Source organism: Dicentrarchus labrax, unplaced genomic scaffold, assembly GCF_905237075.1.
Source record: "Dicentrarchus labrax unplaced genomic scaffold, dlabrax2021, whole genome shotgun sequence".
NCBI lineage: Eukaryota > Metazoa > Chordata > Actinopteri > Moronidae > Dicentrarchus > Dicentrarchus labrax.
In genome coordinates, this window is record NW_026136722.1 from 1,869,949 (window position 1) to 1,893,797 (window position 23,849).

Below are 23,849 nucleotides of genomic sequence, written 5' to 3' on the forward strand. Positions count from 1 at the left end.
ACTCAGCAGCTATGCCTAACAAGCCCAAAAACATTACATGCAATCCAGACAGTGCACTGCATATTTTAAAAAAAGATCTAATATTATCTGCTCACTCCTAACGTCGCACCTATTGCTGTAAAAATGATTAATAACCAGTCTCTACAATGATACAATATTATTACTAAAACCCACTATAGCTCTGTTTCTTCATTGTTTTCTCAAAATGTAGCATAAAGAAACTCTATATAAACTCTGGAGTTCCATCAGTATTAATTCTTGTGATAAATTCTTTATTTAAACAACCCTCCTTTCGATTTCTTAGAAGACCAGGGAAAGTGTGTGAGTGAAACCGTAAGGCACACTGCAGATCTGAGAGACGTTCCAGTCACAGATTACACTGACATCTTGTGGACAAAGAATGCAACTTCAGGGACAGACTGTATGCCTTCTACAGATACATTTACTACTCCAACATCTCTGTCTCATTTAATCTTTTGTAAAAATCGCATCGCTGGTGTGGCATCTCCTTTCGCATTTATTGATCCAGCAGATGCTCCTCTGTAATGGCACTTATGGGGTTACATATAGGGTAGCTACTAATCAGATATTCAACATTTGCACGGTGCATTGCATTTGTTATACTGTACACTACCATTACTCAAACAATACAAATAACAAGTCATCATGTGCACAAGAAACAGAAATTCAAGAACACTATTCCCAAGAGACAAAGATCAATGAAACTTTACTGATTCACTAAAATAATAATAATAATAATAATAATAATAATAATAATAATAATAATAAAACACTTCTCACCTTCAAATGTCAGATCAAATTCTAATTTAAGTGTTTGAGTAAAAACACCCTCTTTTCAAAGGCATAAGGCACAGTTGGATTAAGACGTCGGTAGGTTTTAGGTCACTGCTGCCTTTGACACCTGCTGGGCCGATGCTACCTTGAGATGGTGGAGCTGGCGTGCGATTGGCTAGATGAAGTAGTGGCAGCACTGAGCTGAGAGAAACCACTATGACTAGACTCCAGACTGGTCATGGATCCCCTGGAAATAACAGAAAAGGAACGTTAACTCTCATACATGATTCTGTCCAATCAATTACTGTAAAAACAAACACATGTACAGTAGAACATCTGCTAAACCTGTGGAGATATTTCCAAAAATATCCCATTGATTTGTGTGTGAGTCACTAAATTACAAAGGAAAGAAAAGACACAGAGAATAAAGAGCTAAACGGAATAAATAAACTGACCTGAAGTCGTGGGAGGCCAGCACCTCGGTGTAGTACATGATCTTACACTTGTGGGAGGACACCTGCAGAGAGGCCAGCACATCATCCACACGAGGCAGGCTGGAGGCAGAACAAGCCGGGGAGCTGTGGAAGCGCCACTGGAGGATGTAGAAGCCGGGCCAGCGTGTTACATGGGAGCCCTGTAAAAAAGGAGGAAAGCTGCAGGATCAATTTAACTCGTTTGGTGCAACAGACCGCAAACAAGGGACAAAGAAAGTTAAGTCCGCCATCTTCTTTCTGACCTGTACACTCTCTCCCTCTCTGCAGGTGAGGGCTTTCTCCACCATGCTGTAGTCCTTTCCTAGCAGCCAGCTCCTGTCTATCACCTGGGCATTAACTGCCCCTAGGGACGTGATGCCGTGGGCTCCGAGAGTGTCTTTCTTTGGAGGCTGTGGGGCCCTCTTGGAATGGTAGATGTTGAAGATTACATCTCCTTTGGACACGTCAAAGTCCCAGGTGATGACGGAGGAGGCCTCTGTGATCTCGATCAGCAACTGCAGGATGATGTAGGGAGATTGGAAACACAGAACAGTAGACAGAAGGCCATTAATCACATGTTTCTCTTTTGCTGCAAGCTTGCAATGTAGATTTCTTCCAGATGGTGGGGCCCTAATACAGTGTAAGATCCAGCATAGGTAGAAATTGGAAATGTTAATCTTTACACAACACATTTAATGTAGCCCAACTCTATAACGTGGATCTGGGTGCTGATTTAAAAGCTGTATGTGTACCTCATATGGGGCTCCTTTGAAGATACTGGCACTCTTATAGATGGAGTCGGTCAACAGGCGGTTTTCCTCACTCTCCAGCTCTTCTGCTGTCCTGTACAGAGATTTGGGGACCATACCTCCCTCAGGGATGTCAGACTAGAGAGGGCAGAAGAAAAACAAAACAAGTCATTAATAATACATGTTTTTATGTGTAAATGTCTCTGCTTGTGTGTAAATAACAGCTGTTTTGAGAATAAGGTCACTGTGTTAAGGTTGGTATGCTGTGGACTAAACCTCACCATGCAGTCCCCACCCAAGAAGTCGGGGAGGATTTGTTTGTCAATGTAGTCCACCAATCCACCTGGACCCTGGTAGTCGTTCCCAGCATAAACAAGGAACTTCTTACGGGTGTTCTCATCAATCAGGGGGCTGATCTGGAAAAATACCCAACAAGAGTAATCAGAGAACATGAAAGCAGCAGTAGGTTCAAATGTTATAAACTGTAAAAGTCAATCCATGAATATTTGAATTGTTCATGTAAACAGGCTGACTTGTTAATGGTGTTACTATCTGTATTTGTACTTTATATTGATTTTATCACCATAATAGAATAACAGTCAGTAGACAAATTCTCCAGGTAGAAGCTGCTGCTGTTACTGTATACTGCTTTTATTGCTTTTATTATTGTTTTGATTTATTTTCATATATTGGTGTACTTGTTTTACAACTTGTCTTTATTTCTTTGCTGAATGCTATTACCCCTTTATAAACTCTACCATTGCATATTGCTGTAGCAATAATTAAATCTCCCCCATGAGCTTCTGCATATTGCGTAGCAATAATTATCTTCCTCTCCATTTCTTCTTTGTTCATCATTTGCTCATATTCACAATGTGCAATCTCTGTGTCTGCACTGTACATCTTCATGCATTCTTCCACAATCAGATGATTCATTTAAGTCACATTAGCTGCTGCATGCAAAATTCAAGTTATTATACTCACCAGGGTCCAGAGGACTGGAAAAACTCTAGGCGCCCTCAGTATGAGCAGGCGACCCAGAGTCTCAGGGTAGTTGGCCTCCACCACCTCGATGATTCTCAGCAAAGCCTTAACACCTGGTCTCCACAGGTGACGCATGTTAAGACCCTCCAGATCCACCAGGCAAGTCCAGCAGCTGACCGACAAATTAACATAGACGTCACATGACTATATATACAAGCGTGTGTATACCTGATTAGATGTTAACCAATGAGACACTGACAGAAGATGGATGAATTAATATTTAGGCACCTAATGGGTCGACCAAAGACTCTGGTGTTTTCTTCACAACGCCTCAGTCCCTCCTCATTGATGGACAGGACCTGAGTCACATTCATCAGGTTGAAGCATTAATGCAACTGAAGATATTTTAAATGAAAACACTATGTTTATGTGTGTGTATTCATGTCACCTGTCTCAGCAGCACCTCCTCTCCCAAGGCTCGTACCAAGCCCTTAGTGTCCATTTGCCCCAGACGCAAGATATAAAGGGGGCGACCATCTAAACCACACACACACATAAAGATTGTACAACAAATTAGAATCAACAGGGAGAATCAGTCAGATTCTTTCATAGTAATGATTCTTACTACATTTAGGACCCCACCCGCCCCCTTGTCTATATAAACTCTAACCTGGTGGATCACCTAAGCTGTTAAAAGCAATGACTCATTTTCAAACATGGGAGCTACGACAGATGGTGCTCAGACTTTACAGTCAATAATTAACGGGCCGCTTCAACCCGTGTGGACTTTATAAATACATAAGACTAAACCCCTTTGCCTCTTTATCGTCACATTCACTGATAAGTTTTCACTTTCACTGTAGATAAACCGGCACAATAACAGTTGGCAGTGAAAAAGTGAAAATGAGATTAACTAAAGACCACATAGGCAGGCAGCCAGTATTATTCACACAGTACCTCTGTCGTGGTGGTGCCAGCCTCCGGTGTAATAGTCCTGAAGCAGTTGCGGGCGCTCCCATGTGTCTAACAGGAAGTCTACCTGGTGTTGCTTCCTCCAGGTCAGCGACTGGCACAAGAACTCCCTGGCCTTGTCGAGGTTGAAATCTCTGGCCCTCAGAAAGCGAAGCACATGCTGATCCTTTGGAATCTGTACAACAACAAGCTGAGGTCTAAACTCCAATGCAAAGCTCTAAGTTGCTGATAATTGCTTAATCTTATTTTCTATCTGTAATCTACAGTACATGTGAGAGGCAAAACTGATTTAAGTGTGAAAGTAAGACCTGAGCAGATTTTGTGAGTATCTAAAAATATGTGAATATGTGCATTTTACATAACTGCACACACTGCACTGTAGTGTATATGTGACCTTGCCCTTGTGGTTTTCTTGGAGCCACTGGCGCAGTCGAATGAGACAGCTCTCCTGCAGAGGCGTTAAATCACCTAGGTAACGCCTGATGTAGTCAGCATCCAGTTTGTCTAAAGGCCAGAACACATGTACAGTGTAAAGTTAGCACATATTGCATGCACACAATGGAGACATCAGGAGCTGTACACAGTGAATTTTCAACATGAGCTAAAATAATAAAACTAGCGTGCAGATCTCCAAATTGATCTCCGAAAAGTGTGTCTGGGGGCATGTGGGTGGGGAACAGGGAGTGCGGGCTGTGTGTCCAGCATGTAAGCATGAGTAGTGGAATGAAGGGAGATGATATGCAGGTTATCAAGGTGTAACCAGAGTAAAGAGGCTATACAGAGACACATCGCAGACAATTCCAAAACACCAGCAGTGTGAAATGTAGATCTCAAAGTGAAAGTTTCAACAAAAGACTCTTCTAACACTAACATGCCCACCACGTACGCTGTTGATCACTTGTGGCCCCTACCAGCCGGTTAAGAGGAGCAAGGAGTCAGCAGTCAATGGCAGCATAAAACAGAGAAATCAATAAATATATATATATATATATATATATATATATATATATGTATGTATATATATATATATATATATATATATATATATATATATATATATATATTTTTATTATCACAAACCATGATAGATGAGTATGTACCTAACCGTAATGATACTAGTAGTACAGTGCCAGATGAGCTGCTGACAGCACACACACGGACACATGATCAAAGGAATGATCCCCTGCAGGTTTACGCCTGGCAGGCATAAGTTGTTTCTGCAAGCTTTGCCCTGTTTGCTGCTGTTATTCTTGGTTTCAAAATCTGGTACCATTAGTGGTGGTATGAGATTAAAAGCCTATAGTCTAGTCTCACTGAGACAATAATATATTCTGCTTTGAAAATACTACATATAGTAACAGAAAAATCTATATATCTTACAATTCCCTGATTAACTGTTACTCTAAAAAGATAACTCCAAGACAGAACCAGAAGTAGCTAGTTATTTCGCCCTCTGTGAATATCTCAGTCCATTCAGTGAATGTACGCACTGCGGACAAGTCAATATAAAGACATTATGAATAATACACACATTTCTTAACTAGATCACTGCAATTTTGTGTTGTGTGTTGGCTGCTATTCCACACTGAATTGTAAATAGAGAGTGAACACTGACCGTCTGGAGAGCCTACCACCAGCTCTGCAGGACAGGCCGGGTCTCTACTGTCCAGCCCACTTTTAGCACCATTCACTGGGATGGTTCTGGCAGAGGAGGGGGGCAGCAGCTGGAGCCTGGCAGTGCCAGAGACAACAGGGGGGGTCCAACGAGGTATGTAAGTTACCCCTTCTTCCTCCAGCTCTCTGAGGTAGTACTCAATAATTTCTTTACCCTACAATCACAGAAAGGAGACAAAACCTTAGGTGACTGCAGGTCACACCATGGTAAATGCAACAGACGTGCTCAACACATCACAGAACACAAACACAATGTATGTGTAAGTACAGTTCAAAGATGCAAACCTTCTTAATGCTGCTAGCATACTGTTTCATAGCTATTTTCTCCGCGGTGCTCTCGAAGCCAAAAAAGGACTTCATATCTAGACTGGCAGTCTGTTCGAAGCACGTCCAGTCCTCATTCTCAGGATGAACCTAAGGAAAGAGATAATGAGTAAAAAAAAAAAAAAATATATATATATATATATATATATATATATATATATATAGACAAGACACACACGCACACGCACACACACACACACACACACACACACACACACACACACACACACACACAGAGTTGTGGTCAAAAGTTTACATACACTTGTATTGAACATAATGTCATGGCCGTTTCCAGTAATTTGATAGAGTGATTGGAACACATACTTCTTTGTCACAAAAAACATTCATGAAGTTTGGTTCTTTTATATATCACAACATCAACTAGTGACCCATGCAAAATGATGAAAGCACTATATCAAAGTCATAATCAGATGCTCAGAGGGAATTGAGTACGAGAGTGGGACACAGAATGACGGTGGTGCTGTTGTTGCTGTGTTGTGGCTTGTCAGGAAATGTAGTAGTAGGGCAGGTATTATCAGAGTGAGCCAAACTACACTGACTTCAAAAACTCCACCTCTTAACACAAGTCTTTATCACATTTGACACACTATAAGAGGATCATTTAATAATTCATGCACTGAATAGAAAAGCCAGAGTTTTACTGGTATGCACATTAAGGGATCTTAATAATATATTATAAAACAACTACAACAGCACAGAAAAAAATCTCTTATAGAGGCTGTCTTGGCTCACCGTGTAGTTGCAGCACTCGCGGACAATGACTCTGCTGGAAAAGGTCTCGTTGTGGACCTCAATGCGGAGTGTCCTGTCTCTGCGATTCAGAGTGTTCTTTTGGATAAAGTACAAGTAGTCTACACCGGCAATCTGCATGCAGAAAAAAAACCCACACAAAAATACTTCAACAAGTCAAATCAAAAACATATTTTAGATTAATGCAATCAAATGCAACACAGCCAGAAAATACCGCATTTAAAGCTGCCTCTCTCTTACACAGTCTTGAAAAACATTGCAGTTTCTACATCTGATTATAGAAACTGATGATGATTGTTATATGGTTTTTGCTGAGCACAAGGTCAGATGAGAGGTACCCGTTTCAGAAGTCGCGGGGCATCAATGTCGATCACACAGCGCCTCTCAGTTACCAGTGTAGATCCATCCTTGCTTTGGCTCTCGCTAAAGATCTCGCTGTCCACAAACACTGGGATCAGGGGGCACTTCGGGAACCTCCTGTGATAGGCCTGAGAGGGGGAATAGAAAATGAATTAAATTAATTTCTAGATTCTCTAGTCCTGATGTTGTATTGTCCTTTTTATGATTATTTATGCATTTGCTAGTATGCCTGGCCATGTTTATTCTGTCCCCACCGGGCTTTGCTTTTGTCCAGCTCTCTGATTGGGCAAGAAACTGTACCCATTACGAGAAGGTCACTTGTATTTGCCATGAGAGTAAAATATGGTGTAATGACAATGTGTTTGACTAAATAGTATAGCATATGATTTCTTAGTAAGGTTAGAACACATTTAATAGTTAATGGGCTTAACAGTCTATATAAATGCAGAAAATAAATAAAATCAGAAGCTTTTTCGCACAGCAGCAGCCTGCAGCTGTGGCAGCTTTTACAAGAAGTGATTGCTTTGTGTTTTACTGCCCACAGCACACTGTATGACCATCTGTCCAAGCCAATTTCTCCAGGCCTCACCTGTCAATATTGATTGAGTTGCTGATTGGCAGTTTCAGGATATGCAAAAAGAAGCCCTTAGTCTGTGTAACCAGAGTGGTTTTAGCTGATATACCACTGAAAAGTAACCAAAGGCAGGTAAAGAACTAGACCATCACTGTATAGACAGCTGTCTGTTTAATGTAATAAATAATAAATGAGATCACCATGGGTAGAAATAAGCTAATGCTCTTGAGGTACTCTTATGTGGTTTTAGAGTGGTTGAGATCATACCTGTCAGAAAGATTACAATGTGTTTTATATGACAACATACTCTCTGAGTCCTGTGCCGTCAAGCACGGGATTCCCCAGGGGTCTGTACTGGGTCCATTGCTTTTTTCACTTTACCTATCCCCATTGGGTCAGATTTTCCATTCTTTTGGGATTGCTTTTCATTGTTATGCTGACAATATGCAGCTGTATATACCATTAGGTGTAGGAAGCAAGTCTAATAAGCTAAACTTGAGGCCTGTCTTGCAGCTGTTAAGAGCTGGTTATCAACAAATTTCTTGTTGCTTAATTCTGCTAAGACAGAAATGATGGTTGTCGGACCAGCAAAACTAGGTTATCTTTTTGAACACATTACTTTGTCTCTCGATGATTGTGAAATCAATCGCAGAGACCAAGTTAAGAATCTTGGTGTGCTTTTCGATCAGACACTTTCGTTTGATTTACATATAAAAGGAGGTGACCAGAGTTGCTTTTTTCAATCTTAGAAACATCACCAAGATCAGATCAATATTGTCGTTTAAGGACTCTGAGGTCCTTATTCATGCCTTTGTGTCATCTAGGCTAGACTATTGTAATGTCCTTCTGTTGGGTCTGCCAAAGAAAAGTCTTCGGAGTCTGCAGATGGTTCAGAATGCTGCAGCTCGTGTTCTGACCGGAGCCTCCAGATATGAACATATTACACCAGTGTTATCCTCTCTTCATTGGCTCCCTGTTCATGCCAGAGCAGACTTTAAGGTGTTGCTGCTAACCTATAAAATATAAACTGGCAGCGCACCATTGTATCTTAAAGACCTAGTGAATCCCTATGTGCCTGCTCGAGCCCTGCGTTCTCAGGGGACGGGTCTTCTGAGTGTCCCAAAGGTTAAAAAGAAGACAATTGGTGAACAGGCTTTTTCTTTCCGTGCACCGACATTGTGGAATAGTTTGACCTGAAAGCGCTTTACAAATAAATGTATTAATATGTGGCATTCACCGACAACCTGAACTGGTACATGTAGGCAGTAACTCAAAAGATTTTAAAAATTTGAAGAGCCAAGCTGATTATATTATAAAAACAGACCACAGGTACTGACATGCTGTAAAGGGGAACAAATAAAAGACTATGCAATCGTTTTTTTCCCTCTCCAAGTTCATACTTAATTGCTGTTTTTTCAGCAAACAAACACACACACACACACACACACACACACACACACACACACACACACCCTGCTTGTATTGATACAGCACAGCATATGGAACTTATGAGATGACTTTTCACTAAGCAAATGAATGGGAAAGCTTGCCTTGGTAAATAAGAAGCATTGGCCAGTGTCATGTAACAGAAAATGCACAAAATGTCTCACTGGTTGCAGACAAATTAAAATCTTTGTCCTACCTAGTCCTCTCAGGGCTATAAGCATAAAGGATAAAATATGAGCAGACCAGGTTTGAGTAGGACTGTCACTGGCCCCAGAATTGTTTGTCTAACTTCAGAAAACCTTTTCCACCATCATATTTCACATTAGCAAGCCAATAGCTGTCTAATGACTGGAGAAAAAAAAGCATGTATTATCTCTTAAGGGGATACTGACTACACATGGCTCTTTGGGGTATCTCCCCTGTACAGTACAGGGAGCTTAGTGTATCTATATCTAAACAAATCTAGTGCATTTGTATCACATAAAGACTCAGGAAAGTCATACAAGGACAAAAATGATGCCCCTGGTTAAACATTTAGTAATATCCAGGACACCGATAAAGATGGAGTAAAAACCTGGTGTACGTCAGTGGCAAGATCAGCCAGGGGACTAATAAGAAAGCCCAAAGATAAATGGGAGCAGAGGAGATGGTAGTCCATTCACTAGATTCTCTCCTTTACGCTGCTGAAGCCTGCATCCTTTCATAAGGGCCGTTATTTACTTATTCACAAAGGCCTATTTTTAAAATCCTTTCTAATAACGTGCGGTGATGCAAGAGGATTTTTTGAGAGAGACGTTTTCATGGGAAATAAAGCTTATGTAGGTGTTGACTTGGACTGTTGGGTGAAGGAGTTATAGTCTGCAGAGCAAAGTGTCACTGCAGCATCAGAGGCTTTACCCCCTCTGAGGATATTGCATAAGTCTTTGGCTTAATATATAACTGCAGAGAACAAGAAACAGACTATGAAAGTGGGTAAAAACAGACTGTTTCTCATGGAAAGGCACTTATTTTACTTTTGTCCTACTTTCACTTCACACACAGTCCCTGTTCTTACATTAATTTAAAGCACTGAGGCGTAGGTTGCAGGTGAAGAGAGCAATACATCAGTATAGGAAGGAGATGTTTTCCTCTCAAGGGAAAACAAGTTAATCAAATGGTGAATAAATGTTTAGAAATTGAGATCTGTTTCCGTAGCATGGCTGTTGTATACTGCTGCATTATTAAATGTATATAGCCAGAAAAACAGTCAGTCCTGAAATTCAAGGTATATTGTATTACAAATAGCTTCTTATTAAAACTGTAGCAATCACACAAAACTAGAGCTGCAGCAGTTAGTCAATTAATCCATTCGTTGTTAACTCTTACATTAAACAACTATTTTGCTCGTCATATTTTAAGAATGAAATGTCCAAATTCACTGATTTCAGCTTTTCCAATGTGAATATTTTCTGGTTTCTTTATTCCTCTATGACAGTTAACTGAATATCTTTCAGTGTGAACTAAAGGTCGATTTGAGGAAATCACCTTGGGCTTGTAATCAACATTTTCTGGACCAAATAACTAATTTACTGTAGTGCTGCAGAGATGCCGTGGTCTACAAATGTAGAAATTCTCCAGATGTAAGAAAATGTGTTTGTTTGGTACAGATGGCCAAAATGTCGAAATTATCATGATTTGTATAGTTTTTTTCTGTGAAATTTAAATTTGTGATCACTGTGTCACTAATAGTGAATCATACCGTAATCACAATATCTGTCAAAGTAACTGCAATATGATGTTTTTGCCATATCGTGAAGCCCCGCTCAACAACTCGCCTTCTGACCTCTTCATCTCTTCTTAAGCGTCACATTATGAGGGGAAACAAAACAAGGAATTGCAAAACACAAGATGAGTTTTAAGGAGCTACAGAAGCTTCAATAATATCTAATATCCAACATTTAGGCCAGTTCAAGAGGCTTAAGGTGTGAAAACAACAAGCCTGCCATTTAATACAGTGGGAAGAACCTGCAGAAGAAATGCAAAGTTTAAATAAGCAGCATTCGTGCAGTGTGTACCCTGCAGATTACCTTGTTTGACACAGCCTCAGGAGAGACGGGTATATAAGAATATTTTTGTCCAGTGACTAAACACACAGCATTTATTTTCAAGCATAGAGCGAGACAGACGACCCTGGGAGGCTATACATTTTGTAAGGTTTCTGTATAAATAACATTTAAAATGAAATTATACTTTTTTTAATTAGAGCAGTAGTAGGATATGTTTAAAAGGATACAAGGGTCAAAGTCACAGTTTTATTTTATTATTCTTTTATTGTATTTTTACTCTATTTCCCTGTGCTACTGTGTCAAACTTGAATTTCTCCAAAGGGGGATCAATAAAGGAACATCTTATCTTATCTTCCTACTAGATACACCTCAGTCACCTGTTTGCTTATGTAAGGTCGTGCAAAGTACTCTGGATCATCACTCCTCTTTATAATGGCACTGGATGTACACTCACCGCCATTATTAACTCAAATGGATGCTTGTAGACCCGAACGGGGGACTGGTATTCCTGCACCATGATGGACGCTCGTTCACCGGCGGCCCCCTCTGTTACATAACCACAAAAGACACTACATGACACAACAGCATACAAAGAAAAGAAGCAGGACAGCAGTTTACATGGGTTACTGTACTGTGTGTTCAGTGTATCAGCGGAGTGAAAGGGTCGATGTAAGGACAGAAAGTCCGGTAACTGTCACGTGAGCCTGATTTGATGTTGCGTTTAAGTGCAGCGTGATTGGGTTAAACCGTCGTCTATACGGGAAAATGGGAGAAGAAGAGGGTTTTTGGAGGCATAAAAGTTGTCATTGTTAGAGAATATAAAGTATGAAGAGGGATAAAACCAGGCAGAAGTTAGTTACCGTGTTAGAAACGGCCTGAACAGCGAAAAACAACAACCCAGAGGAACTTGACTTACAGCAGTCCTTAGTCCCGGCCGGTCAGTGTATGAGCAGCACTGACAGTAACGTTATATACAATGAGGAGTCACTGAAGCGGTCAAACTCTCCGTGTATTATCCATATTATCAGCTGAGTGGGGAAAGAGCAGTTTCCCGCATTTTAACCTGCAAAATGTAAACTACAGACGAACCCGTCCGTCGGTCTCTGGTCAGTCTGTAGCACCGTCCGTTAACTCCGCCTTTTTCAGACAAACAGGAAGTCTGTTATGTTTTTTTTTTTTTTTAAGTTGAATGTTCTAGTATCAGAAGTTTTATTGTGAAAGGCCCACGCGTGACTTTGTGATTACAGCAGAGCTTTTTATAAGTAATACATATAAACTTGACTGTTATTCCACCACTAGAGTCAATTATTGTATGGCAGTGTCTGGGAAAAATCATAAAAAGGGTACCAGCTGTATGCAGTGGGGCACCAGCACGCAGAAAGCAATGCTGCCTTTATAGTAAAACAGTTACAAACTATTTTCTAGCAAACAGGTCAGTCAATACAGCACTTCATCATGTTTTCTCCAAGTAATAGAGCACCCTAGAGAGGGCACGTTTTCTCCACTGGAAGGGATAAAGGGCGTTTTCTTGTACATCATGCTACTGCAGATGGCCCTTTATCATGTTTTATTTGCCATAAGGGCACCTTTTGTGGCCTTTCTCACTAACTAGGGGGCACTTGATCCTGATCATGATCCTGCAATTTAAAATATGTTTCACAACAGAAAAACTCTGCTATAACCTGCATCAACAGTTTCTTTATAAAATGTTGTATAATAATTTGGTGTGCTATATTATTGTTTATGATATGTGGAAAGGGTTAAGGCAGCCTCTCTTCATTTCCACAATTAGAATGTCATTTTTTAACTAACAGCAGCACTGGAGAGTTATGATTAACCAGCAAATTATTGCTGAAAAACACACAAAATAACAATGAGGTGGGCAGTTTACATGTCTGTGCCCTGAGGCCTATCGTCTCATCTTCTCACTACGGTGTCGAGGTCTTTAAGAGAGCTGTCTTCCTAAGATGGATATTATTTTGATTCATAACAACATCGGTGACAACTTGGTGTTTTTCGAGTGCATTAAGAAATTGGTAAATTTATGCTTGGCGTATTGATTATTTACATTAAAAGACCAGTGCATGGGATTTAGTGGCATGTAATGCTAGAATCATTGTTTGGTTTGTCCTCGCTGGGCTACTGTAGAAACATAGCAACTAAGGCGACCTGCGACAAAACACGATTCCTATATTCAGTTGATTATACACTAAGGAAAACATACCTATGAATATTATATTCCATTTCTGCCAATAGATCCTCCTCAATGTTAAACACTGGACCTTGAATATATTTAGCAGCTGCTTGCACCTGACATCTGTTCTTCACTTTGCAGGTTGCTGCAGTATAATGGCTTGCTTTAATGCAGCCCATCAGATTATCTGTGTGATTAGTTACTTTTAGTTTCTTAAGGATTCATCCTGCAAATAAACTCAGTTCTGACCTTTACGGTGGATACTTATTGGCAGCATTGCAATACCAGCTTTAACATTTTATCCACAAACACTATTTTGTTGAGGCATTTGTTGTTTCTTCACTGCCTTGCATTAGCTGTTCCAGGGAGATGCAGCTGGTCCCACATTGAGACTCCCGAAGCAGCATCTGGGATGGGGGGTATTCAAAGCTTCTGGACCTGGCAGCCTACAAAAGGTACTGGAGTCCAGCAGGGGACATCCTGAGAGGGTGAAGTGGAGTTCGGGTAAGCTCTTTTTCCTAATCAGCCTCAGGCACAAGGAATAATGTTGCCATGAAACAAGCTGCTCTCAGCAACTGTCTCTTTTTGGATAAACCATCTTGCCACCTTTGTGCACCTGCACAGTTATTCTGGTCTTTCTGTTAAAATACCACACAATATATGAGATTTTGCTCCAAGTATAGCTCCAAAAAACACTGTAATGAAACCTAGACTGTACATCCAAACAGATTCTTTCCTGTAGGTCTTTAGGAGGAGTGTGCAACACTTTGAGGGTTAAAACTTGTGGTGTCATTTCCATTTGAAACATTAATTATGATCAAGGGCCATAAAAAGCATCCTTGACGCTATTAGGACAACAGTGAGTACTTTGAAATTCATATCCTGCCACATCTCTCCTCCTAGTAGAAGGATATCACAAACACAATGACTCATCTCTTCCTTCGGATTAAAAATAATCACCTATATATTATCAGTTGTTAGTGATAATTGTTGTCTGGCAAAGGAAAATGTGAACACTCAAGTTTACTGGTCGGCTCCTTTCAGCTTGGCTCATCACCTCTCTGAGCTCATCATCCTTTTTAGAATCCGCTTAGCTCTCCTGTCTAATTAACTCTAATAATGACTAAAGCACATTGGATGTATTTCTCTCCTGAACGCTGCACAGACTTCACAATGACTCCGCACACCTCAGGCTCTGTTGAGCTGAAACCTCTGGCAATAAATCTCGTGGAGATTATGCAGCCGTACAGCTTTGTATTCATGCATTGGTAATCCAGGACATAAATAAACCTCTTTTCATCAGCTGTTCAGCTACAGTAATAAAAGAATAATGTGCACAGAAAGTAGAATCTGTTAAATAAAATACAATTACCAACATTACAAGTATTGACTCATAAATGAAAGGATTATACGATCCCCAGTCATTATATCCTCAAATATGAACCAAAATCAAGAAATACTAGTTTCTTGTCTGCTCTAGGAATGTGACTTAAACTGAACTTCCGAAATGAATGCGTAAAACACAAGGTAGTAATGCAGATGAGGTTGCTTGTGGTCAGCTTGAGTGATTATAGTTTCATTTGGCCCCTGAAACTTTGCTGTTTTCTTCCTCTGTTTCTCTGGGGAATGCTCTGCAGGGAAGAAGTCAATTTGAATTAAAATGGAGGCCATCTCAGAAAAAAAATGAAATGGTTTTTTAGATAAACACAGGATTTATTCAGAAGCCGAGTTTGGCACTGTGAATTGGATCATTTAAAATTCAATTAAAGTACCCTCTGACCCATTCCTATCCAACTTTCAACGCCGTGAAAAAAATCCATAATGAAGTGTGTACTTGAGTGTTTGTCCATTTATTTTGAGAAGAATACTGAAGGTATTCTAGGACAGATCCCAACACCAGGTACTTCTGTACATACAAAGCTCAATTAATGAACCCAACTAAATTCAACTAACACAACTAGAACATTGTGATTTAATTAAAAAATACATCCACATATTCGTGTTAATCAGACAAATAAACAGCCAAATAGGATTACACACTGTTGTGATGCTGATCTTTAGTAAGTGTATAATAACCAGTAGGAGAAGCTGCCCATCAACCTGAGTCAGTTGTCACCCCCTGTTGCAAATTAGTCAGCAAGTAGAGAGGTTGAAAGAATGCTAGTTAGGTAAATGTAACAGATGAATACTTGAAACTAGCGTAATGGATAAACTTAGCTATAAGTAACGAAGAAACAGTTGAAATAGCTAAAAGTAAATGATGAATTAAAGAGGCAAAAAGGAACTTTCACATTTTTGTTGATTCTGGTGACCCCTGTGGACAAAAGCGGTACTGTTACCACCATTTGGTTTAATTGATTTGAAGGGGGATCTGACCGAATTCGACCAGGTAGCAGACATTAAAAACAAGTAGGCTACATAGAAATAGCTTCTCGCTGATGGTCTTGTGTACTTATGTACTGTAGATCCTAGAGGCATCAGAATTAAATTGAAATTGAGTTTCATAACCAGTTCAAAAACTCCTTGTATTACATTTTAACAATTCAAATTCAATCAGATTTTTTAAATGAATATTTCAGTAAGTTATAGTGGTCCGTTAATCTACTCTTTCATATGTTTCATAACCAGTTAAAAACTCCTTTGTAGTATGATTGTTGAAAAAGTAATGGATGGTTGAAAAGTCCTGCTTTTATTTAAAGTAGTACAAATGTCAACCACTTGCAAAAGGTACACGTTTGTGATGTCTGAGATCAAATGTCCTGAATAACAAGTGGCAGACAGATTTCAATGAGGTGACTCTGGGACTTCAGCCCTGCTTGATTAGCTTTTAATCAGAGTACTTTTCTTTCTTGGTTTTACATCATAGTATTTTTTGTGTTATTATTAGATTGTAATATTTACTCATAAAAGAAAAAGATGCACAAAACATTCATTAATCCAAATATCTAAAAGAGGGAACCATACTGTTCCCAAATGTAAACTCTTTCATCTGCAGTAATGAACTGTTGATCTGAAGATTTGCCAGCTGGTCAGATGAGACACCAACACACTTACAGCGACAGCGAAAAGGTCAAACTACAAGGAGCAAGCGTGGGAAGCTCATTAGTGATTCCATCCTTGCCAGCTCCAGAGAAAGATTTTTTTTGTCTGAGTGGGAAGGTTAGATAGGATGACAGTGGCAGTAATGTCAGGCTAGGTAAACACTATTAAGATGGTACGGTGACTGATCTGTCAGATTTACTGTTTCAGTTGTTCATTAACTGTCCACTTGAGGTCCTCAGTCCATTACCAATAACTGGAAAATGAAAAAAAAAAAAATCTACAGGACATTAATGTAATGTGAAAATAACAAAATAATGGAGGATGGAGAAGGGTAAGTGAGAGGTTATTTCACGAAATAAAGAAAAAGCTTACATAATCTATATTGTTAAAAACACATGAACATGTCTTTCAGTGCCTGAGGGGACAACTTCTTCCCCAACCTCCCTGCAGGTGGGAATCAGTGCTGTAGGATGGGATCAAGCTGACACACCAGACTAAAACATCAACTCTTGGGATTCCTCTATGAGCACAGCCTGCAGCTCCACCACACTATCCAATGTCAGATTAATATTAAAATTCAGAGCACCTGCACAATGTCTCTGAGGTGCCATGTACTGTAAGATACTGTGGTTTTTAATACCAAAGGTTCTATTATTATTCAGGAATCCAGCTGGTGTAAAGGCCTGTCATAGAGTGAAGGTCAAAACAAACCACTTAAAAATAATTGTGTGTGTATACTGTAAGTTTTAATGTCTTGGTTGACAGAGTTTTTAACAGAGTCCAGAATGTAGAATCTGCTCTGCTAGTTTTATATAGATTAAGAAGAAGCACTTTTTCTTATGAGCCGCCTGAACCTCAGGGATTTTTTGTTATTGGGTACCTTATTGACGTGGAGAGACATCATGTAACTGTTTAATTCCACTGGTGCATCATAAATGCTACTAGGATATTGTACTTGTGTGTGTTTTTTAACAGAAAAACGGTCTCCTCCACCCACACACACTAACCTTGTGTATAAGCACCGCGCTTTTCGCTCAGTACTCTCTTATCTTAAAGCACTCTGGTGAGGAAAACGGAGCAAGGAAGGGAAAACAAACCAACACAAGGAGAACCATTTGTCTCTAAGACTGGATGTCATGTCAGTCCCAGATAAATGTACCGATATTCTGGTTGTGAAGCCTATTGTTCTTTCACACGGGGTGCCTAGTAGGAAGAGCAAGAACAAGTTCTTTGATCTTTGTCTATGTGTACAAAGAAAAGGTTATTTCTTTACCTTGACATTCTTCAGAAATCACAAAGGTATTGTGATGATGTATTCTGTCTTGCAGAAAGTGGCCTGAATGCCACCTCTTGTTGTCACCTCGAAGCTTTTTTTTTCAGCTCAGTGTCAGACATCCAGCCCTCCAAACCTCAGCACGTTCACGCTTTCCAATAACCGTGGCACTACAGCACACATGCAAAGGGTAATGAAATACATCCCTTTCAAAGCCCCACATCAGTGGTTGGCAGCTTCCAGTACACCCCTACAGATCAAATTTGAAACAGAGAAGAGAAATGAAGGGTGATTTATGAAATCCCATGCCTCTCATCAAAGAAGAAAACGAGATTCTTGTAGTGCATACTCGTTCAAAGAAACATCAAGCAGGGCAAGGAAACTTAAAATTAGCCTTCTAAAATCACTGTAAGACGGGAAAATCACGTTACTGCCTGTGAGCGGGCTAAAATAATTACATCTGAGAGCAATACATTCCAACATTGGATTAAAGGGGATATGGAGAACAGGAAACAGACCCAGCAGACAGTAAAACAAGATGAGGAAGGCAACCAGCTATCCCACACATACAACACCGTCCTGAAAAAACTACAAAAGATGCTATATTTATGCTTCTTTCAGCTGAGCAGACATATTAGTCCTGGAAACATAATTCACCACAACACCTGTGACCTTTTTGCAGAAAGGCTGCAGACTTAGGAACACACCAAAACTGCAGAGGTTAAAAAAATACTCCCCACTTTGTTCACATAATGTTAGTACGCTATAGGCACATGGCTAGTAGAGCAATGCTAATAGGTGGGGGTGCAGGTGTCAGACTCCATCATAGAGGTGGTGTGCAGACAGCTGTGGTTGCCAAAATACATTCAGTATCTATAGAGTTGGCAGCTGCAGCCAGTTCTTACTCAGGTGTAATGATGAGCTCAGAATTGGTAATTAGTAAATCTATAATGCTTTGGTCTTCTGATATCAAGACGGATTGCAATGGTCTGGACTCTGAGGCACAACATGACAAATGACTCTTCCCACAATCTGCTCCGAATCAATCATCATGATGTATGCTTCCAGTGCCCTTTCATATTCAAATGAGGAAGACGTTGGAGAGCACAGAGTCCGGGCAGCTGTGGAAAGAAGAACCCATTCAGGAGATTTAAAGGAGGGATCATCATCTCATATCAGTCATCTTGTCTTGGCTCTGTGCTACGTCCCAAATTCAGGCCCTCCATTATTCAGTGTCCATCATTTGTTTAATGGAGATTTTAAACTTGTTAAGTTGGGAAGTACCACGTCACTGTAACATGTTGAATTTAACAGGTGTTCGAGTTCAGGTGGTCATCAGTTACTGGTAACTATCACAGCAACTAGGGATTGCAAGGTATACATAATTGAAACCAGGCGTTAATTCTCCTTAACAGCCTGGACTTGTGGCATTATAGATACACTTATGTGGATATAATTACCTTTGACCTAGAACTACGATAAAAAAAAAAAAATATTTTTGGACATATGCTTATTTGTTATCTTGCAGAGAGTTAGATGAGAAAATCAATACCACTCTAATGTTTTTAGGCTAAGTATGAAACTACAACCAGGAGAAAGTTAGCTTAGCTTAGCATAAAGATTGAAAATGGGGAACAGCTAGCTTGGCTCTATCCAAATGTAACAAAATCTACCTAGCAGCACCTCTAAGGCTCACTTATTTACACTATTTTATATCTCATTTGTTTAATCCGTGCAAAGACCAAAGTGCAAAAACCACGAGTCAGTTCAGTCTGGCCTTGAGGACATCCTTCAAATGCTGCAGGAAAAAAAAAAACGTGACGTCTTGCTATGACTTTGAGGTTGTCAGACTAAGTCACTGCGCCCGGTCAGCAAACAAAAACCTCAACCTGTCTCTTTTACACTTTGTCTGTTTGCTGTCTTTAGTGTGATGTGAGTGGTATAAATCTTCCTATCTGACTGAGGAAGCGAATAGAAAGATTCCCCCAAATTTCAAGATGTTCCTTTGTCACTAAAGAGTCCTAGTTTATCTGAAGAGCGAAAGAGTTTAGTTACTGCCAAGACTGTATCTGAATTGCAGAAATGTTCATTTGGCAACTTGTGAGGCATCATGTGAACTGTCTGTGTATTAAATTCACTGATGTTGAATTGATTTAAATGAACTTGAAGCAAACATTTTAGATATGGGTTGCATGGTCTGTAACTGATACTTATTCAGCTTCCACACACACACACACGCAGACACACACACACACACACACACACACACACATCTCTGAGTAAATGTGTGTGCTTTATTCACCGCATGGCAGCTGGAAGGCATTGCCTCCCCCACGGCTGCCACTAGCTGGTTAACAGCCCAATTCTCTTTTTATACTCTGCCATTTTCAGCAACTATATCACCATGCAGGATATTGCATAAGACATTCACTGGATCAACATTTATTCTTCTCTATGAGCAGACAGCCGAGTGTGTGGGAGAAGATTCAATGCGGTGTTCTTCCATCAAGCTTCACAGGTGATGTTAGAAAGAACACAGAAATCCTCAGGTGAGCAGAAATTCAGAGTGTTTTATTTTGTTGTGAGGCCATGCGAGGTTGCCAGAGGTAACCTGGTGTCACATGAAAGTGGTGATTTAGTAATCTCTGACAAGCCAGGCAACAGCTGTGTCCATCAGTGTGGGGGGAAGCCGGAACCAGCTCAAATGAGATCAATTAAGGCCGATCAAAGTGGGGGATTATAGCAGGGAGACGTGACAGTAACATGCCATTCTGATTTATTTGTTCACCCTGATGCTCTGCAAGCACCAAGCTCTATCACACACACAAACCCACTTACACACACATCCCTGCTTTATTTTAGTGTCACTCTGTGTTGCATTGAAGAATAATTATCGGGCCATTACGAAGATCTAGCAGCTCAGAAAACAATTCTCTGTAATTACATTGTCAACCTGTATGAAATGACTTGCTTGTGCATGCAGCTTAAGTGATTGGAATAAGTAACTCCTGCAGCTTCTTCTATTAGATGTCTCAAAATAGCTGATATACCGTGCAGATAATTTCTGAGACAACTGGCAAGAAATTTATTTTGCTCTTAAAGAAATAATTGGTGCTGACGGAAAATAAAATAACTGTCTGGAGAAACTATGAGGAAGTTTCCTGCGAGCACTGTCTGTTACTGTCATCTCATTTGGAGAGATCAAAGACAGTTGCGCACAGAGGTCAGCTCAACGCTTCCCATTATACAATACTTTACTGAGTCATGGATTAATCAACAACAACAAACAGGGGGTCAGGGGATTTGATTAGCCAAGCGTTTAATCATTTATCAAACATCGTCTTTTGCCTACTAACACTGAGCTGAGGTACTCATGTGAAGAGTTTCAGGGAGAAAGAACATCTTTAATCATGGGTAAACATCTTAATGATTTACCACACAGGATATGCGTTTTGGCACGAGGCCATTTGCCGCTTAAGGGTTGCATCTGCACCAAAGAAGCCGGGCAAAACTGACAGAGAAGCGCCATCACGAAAGTTCCAGATGAAAGCAGAGATATACGCCCCTGTATATGCAGGAACAGCCTGGGGTTTAACATCATGCTCATGTATAGATTTAGATTCATTATTGTTGCTGAATAAGAGATAAAATTTCACTGTAACAAGGACACACGTGTCACTCAAGCTATAGTCGTAGTTTATTAGTGAGTTATAATGTTCCTATATAAGTGACTTTGAACTTCCTGCTCAATAACAGGTGGTGAGACCTTTTGCAGATATTGTTAAAGGAACAGTGCGTAGGATTCCGTGACGTCTAGCTATGAAGTTGCAGATTGCAACCTTTTGAATACAGCTCTCAGTGTTCTGTTTTAAAATGACAAGCCTGTAAAAGAGTCTCAGGTATGTGCTCAATATCTATTGACTTAATACGTTTAAGCAGCAAGGAAGGGCTCTCTGACTGTCATTTTTTTCTTTTAATTTCCTGTCTACACCAGAAGTGGGAATGTGTAGCATTGTGTATATTTGTGATCACACATGACACATTAAGGTCGATTTTGGAGCTATCAAACCTCCTCCACTATTTAATAAAACGGTCTAATATGTTGCTCCAGCTTTTAATGATACATTATGATCACCCTCTTGCTGCCTCCTCAGAGGACAGTTAAACCACTATCACTAAAAAGCTGAACATGGGAAATGTACATAAAAACACACTCTGTCTGAACATTTTCAGGATGTTTTATGTATTTTCCCTCGGGTATTTTTGACCAAAGTGACCCTTTTAGCGCAAGCGTTCATAGACTCTTCCCTCACTTTTCCAGCTTCCTGGACAAACTATGACTTTTAATGCTGGTACAGGTTTTCTTAACTATCTCTCCCTGCAGTTGGTCTCTAAGAACATACCGTACAGGATCTGCACTCCCACATTCAGTCTCTATCTTCCTCCCTTCTGCAGCCTTCTCACCTCCTGCATCAATCCATACTTCACTAAATAACTCATAAGAACATGCAGCTCGCTGACTATCATACTGCAGGATACCTTTGATCTCTTCAAAAACTTTACATCAAGGTCCTAACAACACTGATCCGGGAAAACAAGTTTTTCTATGATTCCCGTTTGAGAGCTCTGGTCTTTTGCAGTATATCCTTGCTATGGAGTTTGTGGAAGATCACTTTGAAGTTGCCCAGAGAAGCCCTGATAAAAACAGTCATATACACATGCTGCTTTTTCCTCCTCTATCATCTCTCTCCTACTTCACTCTTTCCAGACTCTTTTAGAAACCAGCCCCTCAGCCACTGATCCAGCTGCCTTGCTTCTTTTCGCTACTTTTCAATCATTTGTCTTCTCATCTCTATCTGATTCATTTTCTCTGCAGATTTCAATTCTCTCCCATACGCCCAATTCCTCTCACACCTTCTCAATCTCTTCTATTACAGCTTGACAGTCCACTCAGACAACAGGGTCACCAGGGCGGATGGACTGTCTATAAGGGATGAGGACTTCTCTCTCATCTCTGTCCCTTCACTCTCTCAGCCTACCTTATTTGTCAGGACTGAAGGTCTGCAGTCACCAAGACTCTCAGATCTACCTAAAAACGGTGCTGTAGACAGCCAGTCAAAAGCTGCCACACAAGACTGTAGAGGATTGGTTGCTATATGTCTAATCAACTCTATAGATTCAGTAATGGAGTGGCCTTTGCAATTGTACAGAGGCTGACAGTGAGACAGCTGTGACAGATGCAGTCTGGGTGGTGTTGCTGGAGCTGCCAGCTGGCAATGGGAGCCATGGACAAAGAAGACTCAGTAACTGAACTGAACTCTTGACTTCTCATTGTGCTCTACACTGCCACTCAGGACATGCATTACTGTGGAAATACATACCGATAGGTCTAATGTGAAATGTGTCCATTTACTGTAAAAGGATGAAATATCCAGGAGTATGAGACGCTGCCTAAAGCTATAACTCTGTCAGCAGCAGGCTGGAAATGTAGCAAATATGAACATTTGAGAAAAGATTTCCCAGGACTCATAACCTTGAATCTCCTCTGACTTGATGAGGAAATTGAACTTAAGTGGAACCATCACAGAGTCTATTCACACAAAAAGGCACCCTTGCCTGCTTTCCGACCAAGCTTTTGCACTGGTGCAATTTGTAGGAATAATTCAACATTTTGGGAAATATGCTTATTCACTGTCTTGCCAAGAGTTGGGTGAGAAGATTAATACCACCCTCTTATCTGTTGGCAACAGCCGTTAGCGTAGTTTAACTAGCAAAAAGACTGGAAACAGCGTAAAACCCATATTCTAGCTCTGTCTGAAGTTAACAAAATCGACCTACCAGCACGTCTAAACTGAAGTAAATGAATTAAAGTAACACGTTACATCTTGTTTGTCTAATCTGAAACAATAACCAACGTCACTGCACCCAACCAAAACATAATCCTGCTGGCTGGAGCCTTTATTGCATAGGTAAAAGAATGGTATCAATCTTTGTACAAACATAAGAAATCAAATGAGTGCATTTACCCAAATCTAAAACTATTTAAACAAGCAATAACTGATTTTTTTACCACTTGGGGGCAGCAGAAACAAGTGGTGTACACATGATTGACATATAACAAATCCAGCAGACACAGATCAACATATTTGGAATTTGTCTTTTTGGCCACCTGG

General features: G+C 40.2%; 1 protein-coding gene across 1 annotated transcript; it reads right to left on the reverse strand.

Annotated features, from left to right (window-relative positions):
- Nucleotides 1-251: 251 nt before the first annotated feature.
- Nucleotides 252-12,312, reverse strand: LOC127356606 (SEC14-like protein 1). Its single transcript, XM_051388483.1, has 16 exons — nt 12,084-12,312; nt 11,622-11,713; nt 7,081-7,230; nt 6,725-6,856; nt 5,933-6,061; nt 5,589-5,802; nt 4,368-4,477; nt 3,959-4,148; nt 3,450-3,538; nt 3,290-3,360; nt 3,002-3,173; nt 2,299-2,433; nt 2,021-2,155; nt 1,532-1,783; nt 1,251-1,429; nt 252-1,042 (listed from the first exon to the last, which is right to left on the reverse strand). Exons 2-16 carry the CDS (start codon nt 11,682-11,684, stop codon nt 937-939), a joined length of 2,127 nt encoding a protein of 708 aa, XP_051244443.1. The 5' UTR covers nt 11,685-11,713; nt 12,084-12,312; the 3' UTR covers nt 252-936.
- Nucleotides 12,313-23,849: the final 11,537 nt, after the last annotated feature.

Bases quoted from the DNA above. Each gene is read 5' to 3' on its own strand.
- LOC127356606 (XM_051388483.1), bottom strand. From the start codon at position 11,684: ATGGTGCAGGAATACCAGTCCCCCGTTCGGGTCTACAAGCATCCATTT. The intron at 5,803-5,932 runs GTTTGCATCTTT...CTGTGATTGTAG, and splicing joins ATGCTAGCAGCATTAAGAAG to GGTAAAGAAATTATTGAGTA. The intron at 2,434-3,001 runs GTGAGTATAATA...GTATTTTTCCAG, and splicing joins TTCCAGTCCTCTGGACCCTG to ATCAGCCCCCTGATTGATGA.